This window comes from Bombus pascuorum, chromosome 14 (assembly GCF_905332965.1).
Source record: "Bombus pascuorum chromosome 14, iyBomPasc1.1, whole genome shotgun sequence".
Taxonomy (NCBI): Eukaryota; Metazoa; Arthropoda; class Insecta; order Hymenoptera; family Apidae; genus Bombus; species Bombus pascuorum.
This window is the reverse complement of record NC_083501.1, coordinates 3,605,384-3,629,927: the sequence shown is the minus strand read 5'-3', so window position 1 is coordinate 3,629,927 and position 24,544 is coordinate 3,605,384. Positions and strand designations below refer to the sequence as shown.

General features: G+C 33.4%; 4 protein-coding genes across 12 annotated transcripts; 2 read left to right on the top strand and 2 right to left on the bottom strand.

The window, feature by feature from the left end:
* The first annotated feature begins 77 nt into the window (after positions 1 to 77).
* Positions 78 to 9,972, top strand: LOC132914010 (coronin-7). Of its 2 annotated transcripts, XM_060972749.1 has the most exons (18): positions 78 to 225; positions 581 to 795; positions 877 to 1,025; positions 1,126 to 1,312; positions 1,397 to 1,694; positions 1,762 to 2,017; positions 2,095 to 2,247; positions 3,284 to 3,655; positions 3,866 to 4,490; positions 4,568 to 4,681; positions 4,758 to 4,928; positions 5,017 to 5,455; positions 5,548 to 5,686; positions 5,791 to 5,997; positions 6,057 to 6,192; positions 6,278 to 6,414; positions 6,702 to 6,791; positions 6,932 to 9,972. In XM_060972749.1, the coding sequence occupies exons 2-18, from the start codon at positions 636 to 638 to the stop codon at positions 6,938 to 6,940; spliced, it is 3,642 nt and encodes a 1,213-aa protein (XP_060828732.1). In that variant the 5' UTR covers positions 78 to 225; positions 581 to 635; the 3' UTR covers positions 6,941 to 9,972. The 2 variants fall into 2 exon arrangements, with proteins under 2 accessions (XP_060828732.1, XP_060828733.1); XM_060972750.1 differs by lacking the exon at positions 3,284 to 3,655.
* Positions 9,973 to 10,066: 94 nt separating this feature from the next.
* LOC132914015 (ubiquitin-fold modifier 1) lies at positions 10,067 to 12,141 on the bottom strand. Of its 3 annotated transcripts, XM_060972761.1 has the most exons (4): positions 11,950 to 12,141; positions 11,720 to 11,776; positions 10,346 to 10,476; positions 10,067 to 10,269 (listed from the first exon to the last, which is right to left on the bottom strand). In XM_060972761.1, the coding sequence occupies exons 1-4, from the start codon at positions 11,952 to 11,954 to the stop codon at positions 10,208 to 10,210; spliced, it is 255 nt and encodes an 84-aa protein (XP_060828744.1). In that variant the 5' UTR covers positions 11,955 to 12,141; the 3' UTR covers positions 10,067 to 10,207. The 3 variants fall into 3 exon arrangements, with proteins under 3 accessions (XP_060828744.1, XP_060828743.1, XP_060828742.1); XM_060972760.1 differs by lacking the exon at positions 11,950 to 12,141 and having other exon boundaries at positions 11,720 to 11,808; XM_060972759.1 differs by lacking the exons at positions 10,067 to 10,269; positions 11,720 to 11,776; positions 11,950 to 12,141 and adding an exon at positions 10,681 to 11,713 and having other exon boundaries at positions 10,450 to 10,476.
* A 1,920-nt stretch (positions 12,142 to 14,061) lies between these two features.
* Positions 14,062 to 17,271, top strand: LOC132914017 (zinc finger Ran-binding domain-containing protein 2). 5 transcript variants are annotated; one of them, XM_060972770.1, is made up of 8 exons: positions 14,075 to 14,629; positions 15,291 to 15,343; positions 15,496 to 15,577; positions 15,894 to 16,218; positions 16,279 to 16,373; positions 16,434 to 16,475; positions 16,666 to 16,724; positions 16,952 to 17,271. In XM_060972770.1, the coding sequence occupies exons 1-7, from the start codon at positions 14,556 to 14,558 to the stop codon at positions 16,706 to 16,708; spliced, it is 714 nt and encodes a 237-aa protein (XP_060828753.1). In that variant the 5' UTR covers positions 14,075 to 14,555; the 3' UTR covers positions 16,709 to 16,724; positions 16,952 to 17,271. The 5 variants fall into 5 exon arrangements, 4 of the variants coding, with proteins under 4 accessions (XP_060828750.1, XP_060828753.1, XP_060828752.1 ...); XR_009659500.1 differs by having other exon boundaries at positions 14,076 to 14,629; positions 16,666 to 17,159; positions 17,235 to 17,271; XM_060972769.1 differs by having other exon boundaries at positions 14,076 to 14,629; positions 16,666 to 16,728; positions 16,951 to 17,271.
* A 1,119-nt stretch (positions 17,272 to 18,390) lies between these two features.
* Positions 18,391 to 24,379, bottom strand: LOC132914009 (protein BCL9 homolog). Of its 2 annotated transcripts, none has more exons than XM_060972746.1 (7): positions 23,652 to 24,379; positions 23,313 to 23,551; positions 22,941 to 23,226; positions 22,476 to 22,834; positions 21,863 to 22,325; positions 21,427 to 21,634; positions 18,391 to 21,330 (listed from the first exon to the last, which is right to left on the bottom strand). In XM_060972746.1, exons 1-7 carry the CDS (start codon positions 23,935 to 23,937, stop codon positions 19,482 to 19,484), a joined length of 3,690 nt encoding a protein of 1,229 aa, XP_060828729.1. In that variant the 5' UTR covers positions 23,938 to 24,379; the 3' UTR covers positions 18,391 to 19,481. The 2 variants fall into 2 exon arrangements, with proteins under 2 accessions (XP_060828729.1, XP_060828730.1); XM_060972747.1 differs by having other exon boundaries at positions 21,427 to 21,598.
* Positions 24,380 to 24,544: the final 165 nt, after the last annotated feature.

The following is a 24,544-nucleotide window of genomic DNA, read 5'->3' as shown; positions in this document are numbered from 1 at the left end:
ACATTTTATTTCTTTGGGACACATTGTATGATGTTACTTGTGATCGACAAAGATAGAAAAAGTTTTTTGGTGGGGAGGACTTTCCTGTTTCCGCCTGTCAGCCGTGGAGATCAGAGACGCCTACCTGCCATCGTCGTTGTGTTTATAGTAGCTGGTTCTTTGATAAATTGTATTCTGTACAAATATCTCGTGAAACGCGTGCAAAGCCACGCCGATCAGCAGCTTGTGAGTAGGAGCATCGCTGAATTCCATTTTTCTTCGTTTCAGAAATTATATTTGATTGTCATTGTTATTACTTGCGGAGTTACGACACTTACGACAGATAAGGGTGGGGTGGTTCTCACCCCCAAATTATTAGTCATGCACAGCTTGTACCAGTGTCGAAACCCTCCGTTAGCGTTATCTTTCCTGCACATCTAGATAACAACAATAAATCACTTAATCACAAAATTTAACAAAAATTTTGTAATAAATAAAGATATATTCATCCACATTTTTCTTATACTTTTTTACTAAAAACAGTTATTAAACACCGCTTAAATTAAAGTAACTTGTTTATGTGTAACATTATCTTTATCAGATTACATGGTTTAAACAGAAGTTAGTCCAGAAAGTGTAAAGTTGAAAACGTCAAAATGGCTTGGCGTTTCAAAGCATCCAAATATAAAAATGCAGCTCCAATTGTTCCTAAACCAGAGGCCTGCATTAGAGACATCTCAGTTGGCTCATATCAAACTTATGGCAATAATATTGCAGCATCTGCTGCATTTATGGCATTTAATGTAGATCATAATGGTATATTTATATATTTTAATATAAATTATATATTCCATATTTTTGTGTTAAATTATATCTTTTTTTGTTTTTTTCAATCAGGATCTAATCTTGCTGTGTTACCACTGGAGGATTGTGGCAGAAAAAGTAAAACTATGCCTTTACTTCATGCTCATGCAGATACAGTAACAGATATGGATTTTTCCCCATTTCATGATGGTTTATTAGCCACTGGTTCACAAGATTGTCTTGTAAGTCATGATGTTTTTCACATAATGTTTTTATATATTGTTTCATAACTTTGTTTATTATTTAATTAAATATCTTAAATTATTATGTTATTTATTGTAGGTCAAGTTGTGGCACATTCCAGAAGCCGGCTTGGAAGAACCTCTATGTAATCCTGAATGTACATTCTCCCACCGTCAAAGAAGAGTAGAGGTGGTGTGTTGGCATCCTTCAGCTGAACACCTTCTAACAACAGTATCATATACAAACCTGTCCTTATGGGATGTGATTTCACAACAAGAACTATTTTGTAATTACAATATCATATTTCTTACTAGGTGAAACGTTTTCCAATAATTTCCAATTTAGTTAATACTGCTTTATTATATTACAGCCAACAATGAACATACAGATGTAATTCAGTCTTTAAGTTGGAAGCAAGATGGTGTGATCTTAGCTACATCTTGCAAAGACAAACAATTGAGAATAATAGATGCTCGTGCTTCTACTTGCATCGTCAATTCTTGTTCCAGTCATCAAAGTATCAAAGATTCTAGATGTGTTTGGCTGAATAATAGTGACAGAATACTTACTACTGGATTTGATGCAGCTAGATTAAGACAGGTTTATATAAGAGATTTGAGGCATCTAAATGAACCAGTAAAAACGTTAGAATTGGATTGTAGCACAGGGTGAGTATTCATTAATGAATAATCTTATTAAATTGATTTTACCATAAACACAAAGTATATTCCATAGGATTCTAATGCCTCTGTTTGATCCGGATACAAACATGCTTTTCCTGGCTGGAAAAGGAGATACTACTATCATGTACATGGAAGTTATGGATAAGGATCCATTCCTAGTTGAAGGTATTCGTCACAGTGGAGAGCAAACAAAAGGAGTATGTTTGGTACCAAAACGAGCATTAAATGTGATGCAAGCCGAAGTTAATAGATTACTGCAACTTACGTCTAATATGGTGATACCTATTATGTATCAAGTTCCTCGAAAAGTAAGTGCATTGTAGTATAAAAATGCAGTTCGTAACATATTTCAGAGAGACAAGAAATGCCAAAATTTCTATTCTAGACATACAGGGATTTCCATGCAGATATATACCCAGATACAGTAGGGTGTATTGCACAAAATAATGCAGCAGCCTGGATTAAAGGGCATAATATGCCTGTTCCAAAAATATCCTTAGATCCCGCTAAAAGAAATAAAGGGGAGGAACCTATTGCTGTAAGTAAATGTTTCTATAGATTTTTGGGCACTTTTAAGTTTAAAAGATGTATAAAATATAGTAGGATTTTTCATAAGGGACATAGAAAATTATAATAAATTTTATCATTTTTTATGAATATATGATTTTATTAAATTGCACGCTTATCATCATCATTTCATTTCATTTCATTACCCATTTTGCTATCCAGTTTGCTAGTTCTGAAACAAGTTTTGAAAATATCTTTTTGTAAACATTTTTTTAAATGTGTTGTGTGACTTTGGATTGTATTTACAATTAATTTTTATTATACACTATAGTGCAAAATGAATAATAGCACAATGTATCAGATAATGTAATTAAGCAATGTAAAATTAATGAATATATCATAAAGATTAAAATTGCATTTTCTGATATTTTGCTATTTGTGTGATGTACATATGCATATGAGAGTAATATAGAAGTAGAACATGATCTAAATATTTTCATTATTTGTGCTGTAAGTTCATAATCTTTTATATGCATTTTATTTAAGAAAAAAGTTTTGGCTGATAATGTACGTTTTATTTTGCATCATTTGATTTTATTTCCTCATGTTCTGTGTATATTTTTTCACGTTTCAGATATCCAATGTATGTTTTATAGTTTATACATTAGCACCATTCAAAGTGTTATTCCTGGCACGTGTAATTTAAATGGCAATTGATGTTCTGTAGCTTATTCTATCAGCGTAAGTAATTCTACGTATGCGCGAAACATAGTTATTTTTGTGTTCTTAGGCGAATGCTTCGATATACTCTTTCTTTTTGTACATATATTCTCAAACTTTTTGCTACGTTTAGGTGTAGAAAAAACAGGTTTCGTGATTGTTGTTTATTTGCATTGTTCCTTTATATTTTTTCCGCAATTGCAAATGTGCAGATAATGCGTATGTACATGTGACAAGCTTGTAGAAATTACATATATCATTGACGTAGAAAGAAAATCTTGAAAATGGATGTTGGACTTTGCTAATTTCGTTCAAACAGTTTGCGTTATTAAGGAATTTACTCTCAGGTACATAAGGGAAACTTAGCAACGCTCAAAGAAAATGAACGAGAAATAAAAGTGGAGCAGAAGCAATCGACCAAACCTACCACCGTCACCACGCCAAAAACTTACACGAAGACACAAGAGGTGATCGAGAAAGAGCCAGTGCCAGAGAACGATATCGAAAAATTAGAAGATATGAAGAAAATCGAGGTCGAAGATGACAAAAATAAAGTGCAGAACGGAGGGCAAATGATTCCACCGAAGCCTCTGCCAAGGTCGTCGAGAACTAATAGCATTTCCGAGGATGAACCGAAGCCAGTCGCACGTCCTCGTACATCGCCAAGCGTGGGTTCAGTAGTTACATCCGTGAACCCTAATGCGATTGGGGGATATAAGGTTGTAATCTGGCTATAAGAGAAAATAATAGTGTTATGAAAAGAATTTCATTTTACAAAATGTTCTACTTCTGTATGCTTGATGATATCGTGTGCCCTTATATACCGTTTCATTTATTTCATTACAGTCATAATCATCATAAATAGCTTATTACGAATAGATTTTTATTAAAAGAACAAAAAATAATTCTTATTATTTCTTTGTTTTTAGCCCCGACTTGGACCAAAACCATTTCAAGCAAAGTCTGGCAGTCAAGATTTTTCATTCGACAAGATATTTTCGGTCCCTGTTGCACCGAATAATGATACTAATGGCTACCAAAATGACCTGAACAATCAAATAGAGAACAATACAGAACCAGAGAAATCGCCGTCATTTAATAATGAACGTATGAAAGAAGCGGAAAATGGAAAAAGCGATTCTAGTTCTTTGGAGGAGGATGCTAATTCAAGTGATTCTGGTTATAAACCGAAAACACCGAGCACTGCGGAAAGACGCAAAGTATTTGAGATAAAAGTCAAAGATGACTCACCTGAAAGCGAGGATCTTGGAAATTTTGAACGGGGCAATGCAAACAGAAATTCTATAGCTGAGAGAAGGAGGCTTTATGAGAGTCGTTCTGTGTCTGTAACTGATGGAAATTTAGCCGAGAAAGCAATGGGATCGCCAACAATGTTGAGACGCAGAGATTCATTTAAAACTAAAAGTGAAGTAATTAAAGAAGACGAAGTTAAGAAAGTTATCTCGATGTTGCGTCAACAGAGCATGGATCCTCGCTTGGAAAAAGTGGATAATTCTGTGACTCCAACGCCTAAGAGAACATCAACTGTGTTTGGTAAGAAAAGTATAAAAAATAAATACTTTTTTTATACAAAAAATATATTATTAATGACTTGCGTTTATTGTATATAGGTAGGGTATCGAAATTTCGACATTTGAAAGGTACACCTGGTCATAAATCTACACATATTGAAAATATAAGAAACATTAGTCGTCAAATATCTGGAGAATGCGATGGTTTTCATGGTACTTCGCATTTTGTATAAAATACTTCACTTCTTATACAAGAAATTTATCTTCAATAATTACTATATCATTACAGCCAACCCTGATCGTGTCGCGGTGCCACTTAGTGGACCAGGTGGAAAAATAGCAGTCCTTGAATTGAAGAAAACCGGAAGGCTACCAGATGGTGTAATGCCAGCGTTAGTACATGGTGCCACTATAATGGATTTCCAATGGAATCCATTCGATAATCAGCGATTAGCTGTCGGTAAAGGAATCAATATTTTTTTAATTATTGTAATATTTTGTAATGAAAACATTTGTCAAGTGATAGTGATATTATTGTTCCTTAATAGCATGTGATGATGGAATGATCCGGTTATGGGAAATACCAGAATCTGGATTAGCAGAGCCAACAAACGAACCAAAATACACCATAAAAGCTCATACCGATAAAATATATTTAATCAAATTTCATCCATTGGCATCAGATGTTTTGGCATCAGCATCTTACGATATGACCGTGAAAATTTGGGATCTGACACTTTTATCATCTTGCGAAACGGCTGTTGCGAAGATTACTCTGATGGGACATACAGATCAAATTTTCAGTTTAGCGTGGTCACCATGCGGTCAGTATCTCGCGAGTACATGCAAAGATGGAAAGTTACGAGTTTACAAACCGAGATCTAGCGATATGCCAGTTAAAACTGGCAAAGGACCTGTTGGTACCAGAGGCGCACGAGTTGTGTGGGCATTGAAAGGACAATTTCTCGTTGTACTAGGTTTTGACAAGTAAGGATTTATACGATTATTTGAATCATATACTGGGTCTTACAATATTTTACAATAACTTGTTACTATTTATTTTTTTTTTTTTTTTTCAGAGTTTCAGAAAGACAAATATATGTGTTTAAAATGGACAATCTTAATACTCCATTAACTACAGTCGGATTAGATGTTTCGCCTGCAATTTTGATGCCATATTACGACGAAGACAGTTCAACGCTCTTCTTGACAGGACGTGTAAGTGAATACCAAAAAGTTTAAATACTTTATAAGTAATAATAGAAGATAATAGAAGATAGAGATAATTTAGAAAATATGTTTCATATAAAATATATTTTTAGGGTGATTCTACAATATATGCTTTTGAAGTAACAGAAGAACCACCATATTGTTGTCCACTTAGCCATCATCGATGCAGCAGTTTGCATCAGGGTTTATCGTTTCTTCCTAAGAATAGATGCGATGTTGCTAGTGTAGAATTTGCATCAGCTTTAAGATTAACAAATAACACGATAGAACCTCTAAGTTTCACCGTTCCACGTATAAAGGTAGATTTAATATAGCTTGCAAAAATGCAAGGACAATAAGTTAATTTTAATTGTTTCAGAGTGAACTTTTCCAAGATGATTTATTCCCACCAACAAAAGTTACGTGGAAGCCAACTATGACTGCTACTGAGTGGTTTAATGGAGCTAACAAACAAGCGTGTAGAATAAGCCTAAAACCACCTGGCATGGACAATTGTAAGGAATGACTAATATTTTTATTAAAAGTATTATAATAGTATTTGTATTAAAAATGTCATGAATATTTATGTTTTATATATAGTAACTGAAAATCAAGGCCAAGGTGTAGTTACCGCCCCAGTTGCGGCGAAACAACAATCAGCCACTCCATTTTCTGTATCTGCCCAACCTTTCAACAGACTGGGATGGAATCCCGACGTAAAAGCTAAACAAGAGGAAGTAAGTAAATATTTAAAAACAAATCAGCGTCATGCATGAGTGTAGTATCGTATCGTGAAATATAAAAATATAAAAATTCCTTATAGAATGCAATCATTTTTAATTATTTTGGCATGCGTTCTTTTACATGTTTTAATTCTTTTTATAATTATTGCTGCAAATCTTTAAGACATTACAAGATATACCATTTCTGTATAAGCTGTATAGAGTTTCTTAATATAAATTTAAAAGATTTGCATTTATATTTCTTACTTGGTCTGAGGGTGTTGTTAATGTATGTGTGGTAGATCCAGAAAACTATGAGCAACTTTGTGGGCGATGTAATACAGTGCTCCTTGGAGCAGGATCACATGGAAGGTGTAGAGGAGCACGAATGGGTAGGTATCATTTGTTGTAAGGTTGGAAAAAAATAATTTTTGTATTATAATATTAAAGAATTTCGATCATATTGATATGATCATATCTTTATACATTGAACTTTAATAATACATTTGCAATTTCGTTATTTTAATTACAGGATGAGTGAAGATTGTGCGACATCGGTAGGTCATTAAAATAAAACGGTAAGATAAAATAAATTTATATGTAGCTGTTTGAAACGTAATTTATTTATAAGTTAAAAATCACAGCATGAGGGGAAGTATTTCGATATTAGCATCGTACATGTTGAGAGATATTTATAATTGGAATGATATTTCCAACATAAATTTTTGTTCAGGAAAATTAACAATACGTGTGCGATTTTCTTCAATTGTGGTAATATTTTAATATAGGTGTAATTACCTAGGTTATTGTATCAATTTTATTTAAAAGAAACGGAGGACTGGACATTAAAGTATTTCCAACTTCGCGTTAAAATTCTCGTAACATGTTCTATATAGTTCAGTGAAGAAGTCCTTGTAAAAAAATGCGATTGCAGTCCTTGTTATAAATGATTTCTATTAACTGCCATTTGATTCATTTGATATTAAGGATAACTACATAGGATAATTAACAGTAAGAGCTGTACTAGAGATTTAGATTTACAGATATCTACCAGAATTTGACAATAGTTTCGATTATATGTTTATGACTTTGAGATCACGTACTATTTCAAAGTGTGTTTTTAGCACTGAGTGAAAACGAATCTACTGAATAATTTTGTTGTGTTATTTATAAGATTTGAGAATGCTCTAAATTAAAAATATAGAAAACTTTTTAGTGTATTAATTAGAAATGGGCATTGCTTGAATGAATATCCTTGCAATTGCATTTAAACCGAAAATTAATTAACTATTCTTTAAAAAATTATTAAATATTTTTTAAAACTAAACTTCGTCTGATCAATATATTATTTTTAAAAAGTAATGTTTTTTTTTGTAAACAATTTGTTATTAATCAACAAGCACTGCTCCTTTCTATTGCTAAATGAAACAGTATGTAATGATCCATAAAATAATTAGTCTCAAAAGAATGACATATGATTTATATAATATTGTATACCTATTAGTGCCACGTACCTTTCTTTATTTAACATTATCAATGATACTCTCAGTGTATACATTACTGTAATCATAATCATCATACGTGTGATACTAGCGAACGATACTTTTTTCATGAATCAAGAATAGAAATTTCTACAATACATCACGCACATGAATGAAAAAGTTACACGTACTAAGTTATAAGTCGACAATTATGTTATACGGCGAAGTATACACACAATAAGTAGTTGTACGTTCAGCGTTTTCCTGAATCTTAAGCGGTTAACAACCATGTCGAATATAATGAATAAACCAAATTTTATACTCTTTCAATTGCGCCAAAGTATTTGTAAAAAATATCGAAGATCCACCAAAATGTATCATAGTGCGAAATTATTCTTTCAATTCATTGTGCATTTATGATTAGAATGTCGAAGCGTGAATTCCATATTTATTGGTAGTCAGGAAATGAGAATGTTTTTAGATTGCAAGTAGTATAAAGATGCCTATTTTGTCTATGCAATATACACTGAATTCGTACTGTTTAATGGTCTAATAGAAATTAAGAATGATAGAATGATTTACCATTTCTATAAACTGTATTCATTTACAATTTTATACAAGTGTATCCTATTCCATTTAGATAGACCATTTTTTATACAATATTAGGTTGTAACATAGGTAAATTCGCTTAAACTCAATATTTTTCTTTATTTGATTGAACTTGCTTATATTACAACCCAATAAAATAGTCTAATCAGATGTAACGATAGTTTCTTGTAACTATTAAGAATGTAATGGCGTTCCTATTCCTGTGATTGAAAGCAGTTTTGTATAAACAAAGATCCCTCCATTTTAGTATATCGATTTTCAAATACGTCTACAAGCAAACATGGAATTTACGCTTCCATGCGAGAATCACGCACATTTTATACTTTTATATTTCAGCATCGGTAACTTATTAATCATATGTAAAAAAGAGATTAATCATGGGTGCTATGCCGTTTCGACAAACCCTAGCTTGTAGTCGCCAGAATAATGAAAATACGACAAATCATGCAATTTGTTTTTTTATGATTGCTTAATGTGCTCAACAATCCAAAATAACACATTCCAGTATTGTATTTTGACATAGAAAAGGCACAGGATCATCAATCGTAAGAAATTAAAAAGGTGCCAAAAGTTTCATGCAACAATTGAAAGAAGAAAAAGTTCATGAATTAAGTTTCCTATACAATGGATTGAACGTCTTTTAAAGCATTTAAGAAAATTGCATATATTTTTCTCTACATTTCTCACACACATTTTTATACCATTTGTTAGAAACATAAAAGTTCCCTTGATAAATCGAAGATAACGAAATTTTTGTAAGCATCAAGAGTAAAAAAAAAGTAGAACAGAGAGGAACAAGGTAATACTTCGCTATGAAAAGAAAAGAAATATAACTCCCATTTGCATCGTCCGCGTTGTAGTTCACATTTGTATGTCTAAATAATTATCCGTCAGATATTCTAGAACTGAGAAACATCGTTGTTGCATATTTTATTACCCTTACTTTTTTATATTATTGTATTTTTTAGTAGATTTATATATAAGCAGATCAAAAGCCATATATATAAAAAGTATTATGTAAAAATGATATCTGAAAAAGTTATTATAAGTTGCACAATAATTCCTTTTTAGCTCTATTTTTAAATTTTCTTCCATTATGCCCTTGAGTGAAACTATGGATTGTAACAAAATTAAAAGGATGTAAATGGAAAAGATGATTATAAAACAGATAAAGATTGTTTCTAACTTATAATGCTTCTCAAGAATACTATCTCATGTGCAACTCTTTCATGCCGTGAATTTTCTTTTGTTATGAACAGTAGATTTATAATCACTCTCAGTAATTAATGCGATCTTTCGTAAGCCGCGATTTGAAAATCTTGTTCCAAAGAAATTATTTCGATTGCAACAAGAAGTTTCTTAGTACTCAATATTGCGCTATGACTGATCGCTAAGTAATTTTATCATGTAGTGACATACCTTTGTATCGACCTTATACCTCTTACATGTATTTCACTTATAAAATCTTTTTATCAAAAATATATATCTAATGTGTTCTCATAATTTTATACCCTCATATTACTTATACTTCAACTTCAATAAAAATATGATGGAAAAAATTCGGCTGAATAGTACAATTTGTAAAACTTTAGGAATGTTTTATTTAAATTTATATAAACAACAAATTTTATATGAAAAAGTAGTTCCTTTTTTACACTTATTGGTGAGAAGTGCAACAAAGAAATAATTTATATATAGATGTTTATTTTAAGAAGTAATTATCCAACTCTATCTCTTGGAATTAATCTAAGTTCAGATCCATGTTTAAGAAAAATGTTTCCTGAAATTAATCACATTATAAATATATTGCTCAAAAATTTTCTCATAAGCATTATTTTATAATATAATGGACTTACCTGCTGTTTGTTGTGGATTGATACCTATTCCATCATCTGTGATTATGGCAGACGTTGCTGGAGATACTTTAAATTCTTCAGCAGCAAATTTTAATACAGCAGTGAAAGGTGTATTATCTGGCACACTAAGTCTGCAATTATAATTATACAATATTTAATAATTATTAAAAATTTCTATTTAATTCACAAAATAAATTACATGCTAACTTAAAATGATGAGAGCTTATACAAATGATTATTTAAACAAAGTAAATAATTAAAAAAAAAATAAATCTAATGAATTTTATATAAACCCTCATTTCCATTCAATGATTATACAAGGATTATGCTATTACCATCCAATATCTTTTTCAATTTTATGCCATATTGTACCATTGGGATGTGTTTTTACTAATTTCATTCTGTTGTATATTATTTCTGAAATTTCTGTAGGACCATTTAATAATACTTCTATTACTTTGACAAGATGCACATATTTGAATTCACAATTTGATATCCACTGATTTTCAACTTGTTTCATATGACGAGCAAAATAAAATATGCTATCAAGGAAATTTGTGTAAAACTCTGAATATTTTTGCATCAACTTCCAAATCAATTTTTGTTTTACCTTTGTAAGAGCTAAACAAACATTTGTATCATTGTGGACAAGTCTGTTTGATAATACCTGAACTATTAACTCCTTACTTTTGCTGTTGTTATGTAAATTAGCAGCAAAGTGAACTAGTTTCGAATGAAAACCATCATTAATCATTTTATGAATACATTCCAAAACCTCATACTCATTACCATTACTAATTAAAGATTCCCAAGAAATGACTAAAGCTTCATCCTGTATGTCCAAAGCAGAGACACCTAATTTTTCTAAAGATTCTATAACTATATTTGTACATATTCCGTTAACTAATATTCGTCTAAGAAAATCATTGAATCTCTCATTGCCACAATATTGAATGTACAATTTTAAAAACTCATCCACAATATCAGTCGATATGTTAGTGTCTTTTAAATAGATCTCTAGTAATTTATCACAAGCATTTTTCAATTCAGAACATTTATACAAATTTGATCTACTTTCCTTCAACCAATGGCTGTGAAGATTATTATCAAGGACATTTTCTTTGCCTATTTCATATGCTTTAGCAATTGTGACTTCAATAAACTGAGCACATTGGAAAGCTTTGATAACATTCTCAATATTTGTTTCTTGGCTAACTCTTGGATTTTCTATGAGTACAAGAAAAGTGTTAAACATTTTCAATACTTCAAGAAAATCAACCTCTGACATATTTGTGTTATTTTTATTTACACATAAAGAACATGAATCTTATGATTCAATAAAATGATGTGTTGCACCAGAGTAACTAAACTTACACTTTAAATGGGAGTTTCGGATCAGAGGTAAGAGTTATTTTAAAAGTAACTTTAGACCTGTAACAAATGAACATTCCTATTATTAATTATTAAGTTAAAACATAAACATTAAGGAACCATATGTTTAACAGGACATATATTTTGAAGCTATGTATTAGTTTATGTATGCATACACACGTAGTACTTCTTTCCATTATTTTTTAAAAAATGTTATCGATCAGAATACGTACGCCATAATTATCTAATATTGTTTTGTGAAAAATGGACTTTTTATATGTACGATTCACTCCGAAAAGTACCTTAACCTCAATCGAATGTTACTCGCTTGATTCCTATGCAAACATCACGAATCATGAATATCACAAAACCAGAATGGAACACTATCACCACGTAGCGGTGAAAAGATTGGACTAATCGCTATTGCTGTCTTTGTCACACACGGTCGCACACTTACTTAATACAATTACATATCCTTATCGCATAACATTGCGGCCTTTGTCGCAGAACAAGCCATGTGTTATCACCTATTGGATGCGAAAGAAAAACAATAACTTAGAAGATATAAGGATAGATTATAGCACACTTTACCTATAGCCAAAGAAAGTAATAGTGTGCGATAAAGGCATATATATACACAATATGTGTATTACTCATTACAGAAGCGGTAGGGAGTAGTAAGGATATACATATGTACTCATATTAGACAAGGAGGACGATACTGTGTGACAAAGACAGCAATAGTGATTAGTTCCACTTTTCCACCGCTACGTGGTGATAGTGTTTCAGTATTAATTGTAATGAAAAAGAATCGAATAAATTTTCATTAATACAAAGAAGACTAATTGAGAGAATTAATTTGTGAACTTTAGTAATTGCATCTTCCAAATTAAACTCGAAATCAACTGTTTTCCTGCATCTCTGTAAGCTCTTTAGCTTACGAAAAGCATATTTAAAAATTTACAAATTCTATTTAATAGATCGAAGTATTAACTGGAATAATGTTTAATTTCTGACAAACTATGTTCGATAAGGGCAAAGATTTAGTATTTTAGAGATCGTTAAACAGATCGTTAAATAACTAAACGGTTGATTAATTTCAATTGACCGTTTATTAAAGACTTTGTATACTTAAGTTACAAAAGTCTTAAGATGTTACAATATATGTACTCCTTTTTCAGCGTTCTTTTATCGGGTTCTACATTTCATTTTCGTAGTATTAAATCTTTAGAGTTACTTGCAAGTACTGTTAAATGATACGATATTTCGTAAACTCAGACTTAATTAATTAGTATATAAATACTATAATAAATACAATGATGCGTAATACTTTTTGTAACAATTCTACGTTACAATAAATTTGATTTTTAACAATAAACAAATAAATATAGAACGCATCTTTTAAAATGTTCAGCAATAGATTTTGTAAACTCAGAAACAAATAAATTTATATGTTACAATTAATTTTTTTTTATATTTTACGTTATTTAAACATACAAAGAAAATGTTGAACTTAAAAGACCAAACTGTGCCATTTAATAATCTACAGAAAACAGTATACCATTGAAGAGCTATAAATATTGTACTTCAGTACGTAATAACACAATATATATTACAATTCCATTTAAAATATTAAAATATTTTTATAATTAAAAAAGTTCTGTTTAATGTATTAAAATTATTAAATTATCTCCACCCTATTTAAATTAAAAAATAAAATAAGTAGATATTTTTATTTCACTACACTTGTTATTTTGAGAAAATGCTTATATGTTTATATATTTATACATACATAAAAAGAATAGCAAATCATAGTGATGTAAATTAATATACTAATAATTTTTTTAAGATAGTGTCCTGCATTTATGATCATAATATTTTTAAGCCATAAAAACATGTTATAGCAGAGAATAAAGTTATAACTTAATTAACTATGAAATGAAAGGGATGATACATATAAGAATTAAAATATATTATTGAATTTATAAATTTTTGAAATCTTGGCTTACACCATTATGATTTCAATCTATCAAATATCTGAAAATGTCATGTATTTTAATTACTTTAATGATTATATACCATCTTAATGATACAAGTTATATCTTTTTAAATTCAATTCAATATTATTAACGATACTAAATCCTTGCCTATGTTCACTATGGTAATATGTAAGTTTGTAATTAACGACGTGTATCGAATAATTTAATTTACATATGTATACATACATATATATATATAATCTTTTCCTAATTACTTTTCGATTTATGTACTCCCTGCCCTTACTTTGTACTTATTAAGTTAATATACATACTATCCCTCCCAACCAATATGCCGCATACGCTATAACGAATATAACTTACTTTTTTTTAAATTTTACTGTAACAATTATCTCTAAAAGAAAATACAATTCATCAACCTTCACATTTATTATATTATACTATTCTTATTGTGCTTTTCATCAATTAAATAAAAAGTAACATGCGCGGTTAAAATTTGTGAAATCGCCACGTTACGGGCTTATCGCATCGTAAGAACTGTGATTGTGCCGTTAATGTTGCATTAGTGCGTTGCATACCATAGTTTCGGTTCGTTAATTTCTATATACGACACAATGCAATAAATAGTAGCGCGTAAAACGCATTCAGAGAAGTTGCATTTGTCCGGAAAAAACTGGCGAAAGTTAAGCTTTTGTACTATTTCAATTGTATTTGAACAATTACAAATACGTACTTGTAAAGGTTAGATCGAATTCGGAAAGAACGTACTACACAGATCGCAAGGTTCAATGCAGCTCTGATAAAATAAATCAGGTTTACACGCAGGGAACCCAAAGGCTAAAATGGATAATAGTAAAGTGGATGAAGAAAATCAACGTAATATTAATGATGGGGACTGGATTTGTCCCGATTCTCAGTACGTAGCTTTTCTAGAGGCAATGTTGCTGTATGAAATCAGCTTTATGCTTCAACGCTTCAATTTACAGTGGCCACAAAAAATATTTGCATATCACTGTATTTATCACATATCAATTACTCATGTCCACGTACATTAAATTTCGTATCATTTAATAGAGCTTTCACACGACCATAAAAATGTGGATATCATGAAAATGAAATGTAGAACCTGATGAAAATACTTTCTGTATCCACTGTAGTTTCAACTTCGTTCAATACATATTATTTATACTATCGCTGTGCCACTTTACAATGTTTATTTCAATTGGTAACACTGATTCTGTAATAAATCATGTGATATGTAATAATGTTATCTGCTTGAGAAAAATATTAATTATTAAATGAGTAATTTAGTATACTGTTTTTTATATTTAAAGTTAATTACACTATTATGTATATTATGCTGAAGTTTGTTCGTAGTAATTTATTGTACTAAAGAAATTTTGTATTCACTAGAGTAAGTAAAATAACAAGATGTTTAAGACCAACTCAACATAAGTCTTTTCTATTTTAAAATATTAGTATGAACCTGTATAATGTTGATATTTAAAGATATAAAATTGTCTATTTATACATATTTATTGTGTGAGATAGTGTCTTGATACTGTTTAATATTTCAGATGTGCCAATGTAAATTTTGCAAGAAGAAACTCTTGTAATCGATGTGGAAAAGGTATATAAAAGTCAATATGGTAATATATAGTTTCTATATGATTTTCCTTACAATAATGTTTTGTTCCTTACAACCTTTTTAACGTGTTGTTTTATTAATATTACAATATATAATATTATATATAACAATTAATAAAAGATATTTTTATGCAGACAGAGGAGAGTGTCCTAAGAAAAAAAAATTGGGACAAGAAATTGGTAAAGCAGCTGCAGAGAAAAGTAGAGGATTATTCAGGTAAATAACAGGAACATGTATAAAAATATAACACAAAAAGAAATTATTCTCTATTATATGAAATACGTTTAGAATAAATATCCTAAAAAGTACAACATTCAGGGACAACATCATAATATAATTTGATCAGTTTTATTTAAATGATTGGTATTTTCATTTTAATAATATACAGAGTTGTACAATATATTGTATATCTTTCTTTAACTTTCAATATACTTAGATTTTTTGTAAAATATTTACACAATGAGTAAATACTATACATACACGAATAACAGAGCAAATAAATGATTGTATGTTACGATGTCTTTATGTTTAGTGCTGATGATTGGCAGTGCAGTAAGTGTGGAAACGTAAACTGGGCCCGGCGACAGCAGTGTAACATGTGTAATGCACCGAAATTCGGAGAGATTGAAGAACGTACAGGATATGGAGGAGGATATAATGATCGAGGAGTCGTTGAATATAAAGAAAGAAGAGATGATGATGACGAGTACGATGAGTTCGGGCGTCGTAAAAAGAAGCGAAAGATTGAAAACCGCTCAGATGACGATTCCAAAGATTCTAGGTATAGCAGCCCGCCACGTAACAAGTCTAAGGACGAGGATGAAAGAGATGAAGTAGAGAATGAAGAAGATCAAAATGTAATTGATCACAGTTATTTTATCGATAATCAGAAATATCAAACACATTTGAAATTTCAGGATGAAGACGAAGAGGAAGAGGAAGACGATGAAGAAGATGGTGATTTATCGAAATACGATCTTAGTGAATGGGATGACTTTGCAATTAAGAAAAAGTAAATTTTCTCATGATTAACGTTTGTATAGTAGATGCAATACATGTCGTTAATTTTCAGTACAAATGGGAGCACTGCATCTTCAGAAGAACAACAATCAAGGTAATAATAACAATAAAAATGGAGGACCTATATAAGCAACTTTCTCGTACTTTCATTTAGCAACTTTCCTTTTTTATAAACAAGATCAATAATAATCTTATTATCATTAGAGAATTTGAGAAAATAATAATTATATCAATAAAAACAGGTGACAAACGTTTTATATATGGACTTAATATTTTTTTTACAGAGATAAAGATGACTGGCGCGATTCGGGAACATCCAGTCAATGAGAAGATGTGCAGAAGGAAAGGTTTGACTTGGGTTTCGGGTATAAAATTGGTTGCGACAATGAATCGCGATATTAATGGATGAAATTGCTAAACGGCACATTTGTTTTAAACCTTTTAGAGATAGCATTATCGTATTCCTTATTAGTTAGATTCATAATGGCATGGTTAAAAGGAAGATATAGTTTTAACAAGCCTGATGGAGGTCATAATTCAATACTCGTTAAATAAATGATTTTTTACAGGTGAGAGGAAATCCCATGAGCGAAAAATTGCTCGACTACTAAGAGATATAACACAACGCAACAAATTTAGTGATTTAGTAAGCACCTTTGGATAAAGTGATGGACGATATACAACTTATTGCAAAGGGAATCGATTAACAAATAAGCTTTACATTTCGTGACTGAACTCATAACTTCGTTTGACTCTATGGATGGAGAATGAAATGTAGGTTACTTATTTGCGCAATATTGTCCTAAATATTGCATAGTAATGTGGAAATTCGTAAAATGCTTGACGCAGGTAGAATATTTCGCTAGTAAATGAAAACAAGAAAAAAAAAACAGAAAAACAGAATGACCTGTAATTCTGATATAATTTTATGGATGATGTGTTACACGACTCGTTGTAAAAGCTCTGAATTACGAACATAGATGAAATCTTATTTCTAACTCAAAATATAAAGTCTTCGAGAAAGCTCTCTATCATGTCACACTTCTAAAAAAGTTTCTCTGTGTATGTTATCACAAAATTCATGACATTCTCATAGTCACTTACTTCACTTTGATTCGCTTAAAATATTGCTCAAGCTGCTTCGAAAAAAATTTTTCTTTTATTTTATCTTTTATAATTTATCTGTTTGCCTCGCTCTTTCTCTCACATTTTCGCTCACTTTTTCTTTTCTCCTTTTTCCATGCATAACATCTAATGATTAAATAAACATAATGTAGTATTAAAGAATCATTCCCTAATGAATATAGATATGTATTGATATCTTCAGAATGAAGAAAAAAAAGGATACATTTTCTTGTTTTGACTATCACAGATCCGAGTAAGTTGGAAGCAGCCCGTTTTTTTTCAATCGAAAAAATATGATATGAGGTATGTCATCATGACATCTGGAAACCTCTAAAAACCTGTGTTCGGTTCTCGACGGGCAAAAAAAAAAAGTACATATAGAGTAGGAGTGTGCGGATACCCGAAATTACGGATCTCGGAGCCTCAGCTCGATTCAAGATCCCGAAAGTTTATCAGCGCAAACATATTCGGATACCCGTTATTTGAAACGTTGTTTACGATTTGAAATTCAACACCCGATTCCGAATATAATTTTTCACATGTCATATTGTGCAATATATTCCTTGGTTTAAAATTCTTACATATGATTACAACTGCAAAATTATAAGTTGAAAGTTTAAGTACGATGTAGTAGAAAAATTATGTTCTGAATTGAGCGTCGGATCCCTAATCGAAAATCGGATTCTGAAGTAACAGGTACCCAATTATGTTTATGTGTCGACAAACTCGAGATCCCGACACGAACACGAAAAAAATTCCCGACCCAATTCAAGATCGCAATTTTGAATACCCGCACAATCCTAATAATGTTATCAAAAAATCTTTGTGACGCCCATTTTCTCGAATAGCCACGAAACTCATTATCGATCAATTCTGATACTGACTTCTTGTAAATATCTTTATTTTTCATTTATAATAAAAATCATTCATCAACAACATAATTGTTCTTAGTCAATTATTCTTTTTTCTTATAATTATTACACTACGTAGGGTCATGATTATGCACAGTGTTGGTCACAAGGAGGAATCGGTGAAGGGAATAAAAGGGACGGGCGATACTGTTTTAAGGAGTATGCTGCAACAGGAATACATATCGTATATATGTACAATTATGAATTTGAGCTTGTTTGACTGCGTTTTTTTTTTTAATTATTTAGTGATAAAAGGAAGGATGAATTGTTCACCGGCGTATCTTCATGTCGTTCCTGCGAATACTTCATTAATTCTCGCACAATTACTTTATCACGAGCAATTGTTCGAATAAAAAGGAAGAAGGGACGCATTTATATCCATCTTTGTTTTTATGTTCTTTCTTTCATTTCTTGTTCCTCCTGATCCACGAAAGTCTCTAGCAACGATCACCGTATATTCCGATCGACGAAATAACGATTACTACGAAGAAAAATCAGATTTTACATTAGTATTTACATAAATCACGCAACGCCACGTGACATTCGTAATGTTTCCAATTTACAGAGAGAGAGAGAGAGAGAGAGAGAAAGAGAGAATTCTGATACGAAAACGATATCCTCTAAGACGATGGAACAGATTTTGGAGACGCGAGAGACATTAAAATGGTTTTTTAATGTCATGATTTAAGAATAAAACGCTTATCGATATAATAACACATACATAAACAACACCGTAAATAAAGAATTGGACGAGAAATCTCGTTACCGTCAGTCACGATAAACCATCCCGCGAAAAATGGTGTTACTATTAATTATTCTCCATAATCACATCAACATTAGAACCTTAACAAATTTGACTTCTTTGTCCTTTACAAGATCGCGCGCAATAATTTTTATATAAAGTTTTACATTATCCGAAAAACTCGTGTTCGTTCGTTATGATCGGATTAATTGTCCTCGGATTAATAAACGCAATTGTCGAAAAGGACACAAAAAGGCCACCACAATCATAAATCATCGTCGTCGCGACGTCTATCTTCGATCAGACAGATTACACGTTAGTTTTATTTCGGCATAAAGAACTGCTGATGCGAATGCGAGTTTGGCGGCGGATGTAAAGTAGGATGTGGTGGACCGCTACCCCTTGTCCCTGTAGCGTAAAGTTGTTGCTGGAAGTTATGGAATTGTTGAGCATAATTTGGATCCGACATACTAGGTCCACTACCGACGAAAGGGCTGTTCTTGAAATTACTAGTAGCACCACCCATGCTCGGAGGTAATGGCTGTGTCGCATCCGGGGGAGGTCCTAATCCCATTGGGCTGCCTTTGCTACCGGATACGTACATGCCAGGATTCGGTTGACTGGGAACTTGCGATACCATGTCAGGTGGGAAGACTTTATCTGGATCCATTGAACCGCCTGGAAAGACGCCACCACCAACCATGTGTTGCATTCGCATTAAATTAGGCTGAGGTCTCATATTGCCGACAGGTCTCATCGAAGGATGTACACCAACTGATGTATTCATCGATTGTCCGTCCATCCTGGGAGAGCCTCCCATGCCAGGAAGTCCACCGCTCATGGTTGATGGCATAGCGGTATGCGGGCCCATACTGTTCGGTACACAACCGTTCGGGAAGTACTGAAGATTTACAGACGGTGTGCCCATCTTTGATTCTAAATTAGACAAGGGATTCGTGAATCGTTGAAGGAAGTCCAAACTCGGTGGTCCTCTTGGCGTATGACCGACGTTGGGCCTTGCTGGTAGATATTGTATCGTGTTTGGAGCACTAGGTTTTACTTGAACATTCGCTCCGTTATAAGGACTAGGGCCAGTCACATGACCTGTCATTAATCTTGGCGGCGGTGCATGAGGATCGCCACCAGGATATGCGCCTGTCGCATTACCTGAATGGCTACTCATCATACCATGGCCCATGATAGGATGACCCATTTTACTAGGTACACCGGGACTTCCTGTGTGTGAAGTTGTCGGGCTATAACTCGTCGGTGGTCCTGCCAAACCCATACACATTCCTCCTACTTCGCCCGGTTCACTGGTCGGACCACCCATATGACAACTTCCATTCATTTCGCCACCCATTTGCATCATGTGCATACTGTGTGGATTCCCGAACTGCATCATCCCGGTGTTCCCGGAATGAATAGGTCCTTCATTACCTAATGAATTGCTAGCTGCCGTATTAGTAAGTTGTTGACTCATCTGAGCTAAGGAAGTTATGGGATCGAAGTGATTTGTACTCATTGCGGTTAAACTGCCGAGTCGCCCTCCGATATTGTTGGGATTAAGAGGCACATTGTCTGAAGGTTGACTCACGTTTACAGATGGTCTACCGCAAGGGAAGGAGGCGCTTGGACCTCCCAGAGAAGGTACCACCGTTGCGTTTCCAGAATTACTTGGATTTGTAAGACTTGGATTTGTAGACTGTTGTTGTTGTTGTTGTTGTGGAGGAGGTTGTTGTTGTTGTTGTTGCGATTGTTGCTGTGGTTGCTGTTGTTGTTGCTGCTGTTGGGGCTGAGTTTGTTGTTGCTGAGTATCTTTCGTTGATGGCGGAGATGTGTCGGGTTTCGTAGTAGGTGACGCTGGTACTGTTCTTGGAGGACCCATACTATCTGGTATATTCGTATTATGCGGTGCTGGACTACTCTGTGCACTTGCACTAGACTTATTTCCGGGTTTTCCAGGATCAACTGGAGTATGTGGAGCACCATTGCCTGGTGTGTGCGGAGTATGAGGAGTATGTGGACTGTGTAAAGAGCCTGTAAACCCACGATTCATGCTATCCATTTGAACTGGACTTGCACCTTCCGATCTAGCAGGAAACTGATTGCTGTTGTCCAAAGTTCCTGGCAAAATTCTGTTTGGTATCTCTGTATTGCTGGCCGTATTCCTGAAGACATAGAGTAAGATAAAATACGTTATAACGTAAAATACGTTAGAAAGGGAATTATACATCTATGAGGTATTGTTATACAAGTATACTTACGTAGATAAATTGCCATCCTTTAGACTCGTATTTGGCTGTTTCTGTATAGTCAGTTCCTGTCCCTCGAAGGTATTAAGATACTGAATTTGCTGAGGGCTCGGAACCGGCATCAGATTCGCTTCCTTAACACCCGCTGCGTTCACTGCCCCAGTGTGTTGCTGCTTTTGCTGAGCTAAGGATTGCAGCGTGCGGCAAAACATACCATCCACTATGTTGTAACATATAACACGATCAATTCACCGCGTAATGTTTTTAAGTAGTGAACTTTTAAAATATTTTACGTAATAATTATAATGATCGTGGTTACTTAGTTGTTGCATTAAGATCCTTCGAATGCGATTCAATGTCAAATATTATTTAACATATCAAACAATATTTTAAGAGATAATATGATCGACTATTACAACAAAGTAATTATTCTATTATTTGGTCTTACCATTTGGAGGCTGACTGGTGGAGAAATCTAAAGATGAATCTTTTTGAGCAGTTGTTCCACTAGGACTAAGCGTTGAGATGTGCGAATGAGAAACAGGCGTTCCCGGATTACTATGATTAAGTCTCGTTGTTGATACAGCCGTTGCATTTCCAACTGTCGGATTCGGGGAGTCTTGACTCGTCGGACTTTGTCCTGGTAGATGGTTGGTTCTCTGATTACCGATTTGAAATTGTCTATTGCAGTCTGCGGGTGAATTTAGAGCTGAACTTGCGCGAGGTGATGGTAGGGATAAATTGCTGGTTGGATTATTAGGTGAAGAAGGGTTTGGGCTTTGTATCGCAATTGGCACACTCGCAGATCGCGTTGTTTGATGATACGGCGGTGGTGGTCCTTGACTACGCGGGACCCCAACCATATTAGCACCTCGCAATGAGACTCCAGTTCCAGGACTTCCAACACTGGCCTGCAATATGAATAAATATTATATTAAAACATTATACTAACATTTTTTATGTATATTTTCTGCTTCTCTAAATAATGATAGTTACCCTATAATCATTATTCTTTAATTATTTTCCAAATACAATCTTTAATCTTTTATATTATATTTTACCTTATTTTTTCCATCAAGAAACTGATGTTGCAATTTATGCCAATCCATAGTTGGAGGACATTGAGTTGGTACAACTGAAGGAACGTTCGTTGGAGGACACGTCGATACCGCTGTTCCTTGCGTCGTGTCTAGAGTATTAGTGGTTTCTTCCTTGTGCTCCGGAAATAACATCATTTGCATTTTCCTAATGGTTGCTAATTGAACTTCTCGATGTTGCCTTTGTTGCGGAGTTAAATTTTCGTCTGGAACTTTGACACCTTGCAGTGATGGCTGTAAACTGCCTGGACCTGGACTGGTTGTACCTCCTAATAAATTGGGACTATGGCCCATCGTAGTACTATTAGGAGGTTGTGGATTTGCTGTAATAAAAGGTATGCTTCTAATGGCATAAAGTGTACACAAAAAGGTACCCATAAAAAAGTTGGAAACATATTTGACTACAATAAAAATATAACTACATATTACCTGAGTTACCAGGTGAATTTGGTACAAGACAAGGCACATCTATATTTGCATCGTCCAATGATGGTTCAGAATTACCAAGGGTATTTCCACCATTTAAGTTCCTAAGATTAGGTTGTTCATTCCAGAATGGAGGGGCATTAGGATCAAGAGCTGGTAGATCAGGAGGCTGCTCATTTTGGAAAGTATTGTTTGTACCTCCTTGATGACCTTTCTGTTTCATCATTGCAAGGTTGTTTAACCATTGTGCAGGATTTTGACGAAATTGGTTTACTTTATTTGGATGTTTCTAGGGTGATAATAGGGTGATAATAACATCATGTTAGTAAATATAAAAATAATGTAGATTTTTCTTTAGGATACTTTACTACATACCTCTAGATACTTTTTAGTGCCAGGTTGTGCACAATGATAAGCAATAATTGATGGATATTGTCCTTGCATCACTGCATCTGCACCTTTATTTGCTAATGTTGTAGAAAATACAAAAATTTGACTTTGCTGTTGCATATACTGAGCTTCACCGCTTCCTGTGCTAGTTCCCATCTGTTTTCCAAGAACATTACTAACTAATGGTTGAATACCATCTGCAGTAATCACATTACCACTACAATCTACAACAATGAATAAAACAAATAAAATAATTGCACACAATAATTAAACATCAAGAATATAAATAATTAACAAAGGCATAAAAATTAAATTTAGTCCTACCAGGTATATCATCTGTGGGATTGTTATGATCACCTTCTTGCTTCACTGAGTTTAGAATTGGTTGATTTGCACTATTATTTTGATTCTCTCCGGACAATGCACCTTCCCCATTGGAAGGATCCAAACAAGGATCCCTGGAGCACTCTGTAGTGTCTTCTCCTGTTGTATCATCATTATTACCTCCTGTGCCTTCTTCTTTGATTTTAACTGGATCTGTGTCAGGTTCCTCTTTGACAACAGTGGTTGGTACGCAACTTGGTTCGCTGGGCTTCTTTTCTGTTTTCATGTTTGAAGCTATACTGGATGAATTATCCTGTCAGACCTCGGTCAGGTGAGTAAAAATCAAACACATGGCCACTATCGTCCGCAATGTGCGGCGTAACAACGCATTCGAAACCAGTGGTAGAGGTTAACAACGAAAAATATCGTTGACCGGTACCCGTGCCGAACGTGTCCTTAAAAAACGGTGTGCAACAGCACTCCCGAGGAAGGCATGTCTCTGTGGATCTCTATTAATTTTCCCGATGATAATACTTCTGGTGACCGTCGATTCAACTTGTTTTCAGTCATTTAAATTAGGTAACCGCGGAATCGGATTCCTACGCATGGAGGAATCACGGTTGTCAGCGGGCGACTGATACAGGAATACGAAAGTTAAGACCAATACCACGAAGATATCGGGACGAAGAAAATATCCTAAATGTCAGCCTCGTATCCGCAGCGAGTACATAGCGTACCTCCGGCTTCAATGTCGTACGTAACACCACGTTGTAACCGCGTAAGACGTATCCAAAACATAGAACGGGGGCCAATGCACGCTGCACTCAAATTTCCTTGCCATTCGCGAGCATTGTTCTCCAACTTTATTTGTCACTTCATGGTCGCTTTGATTA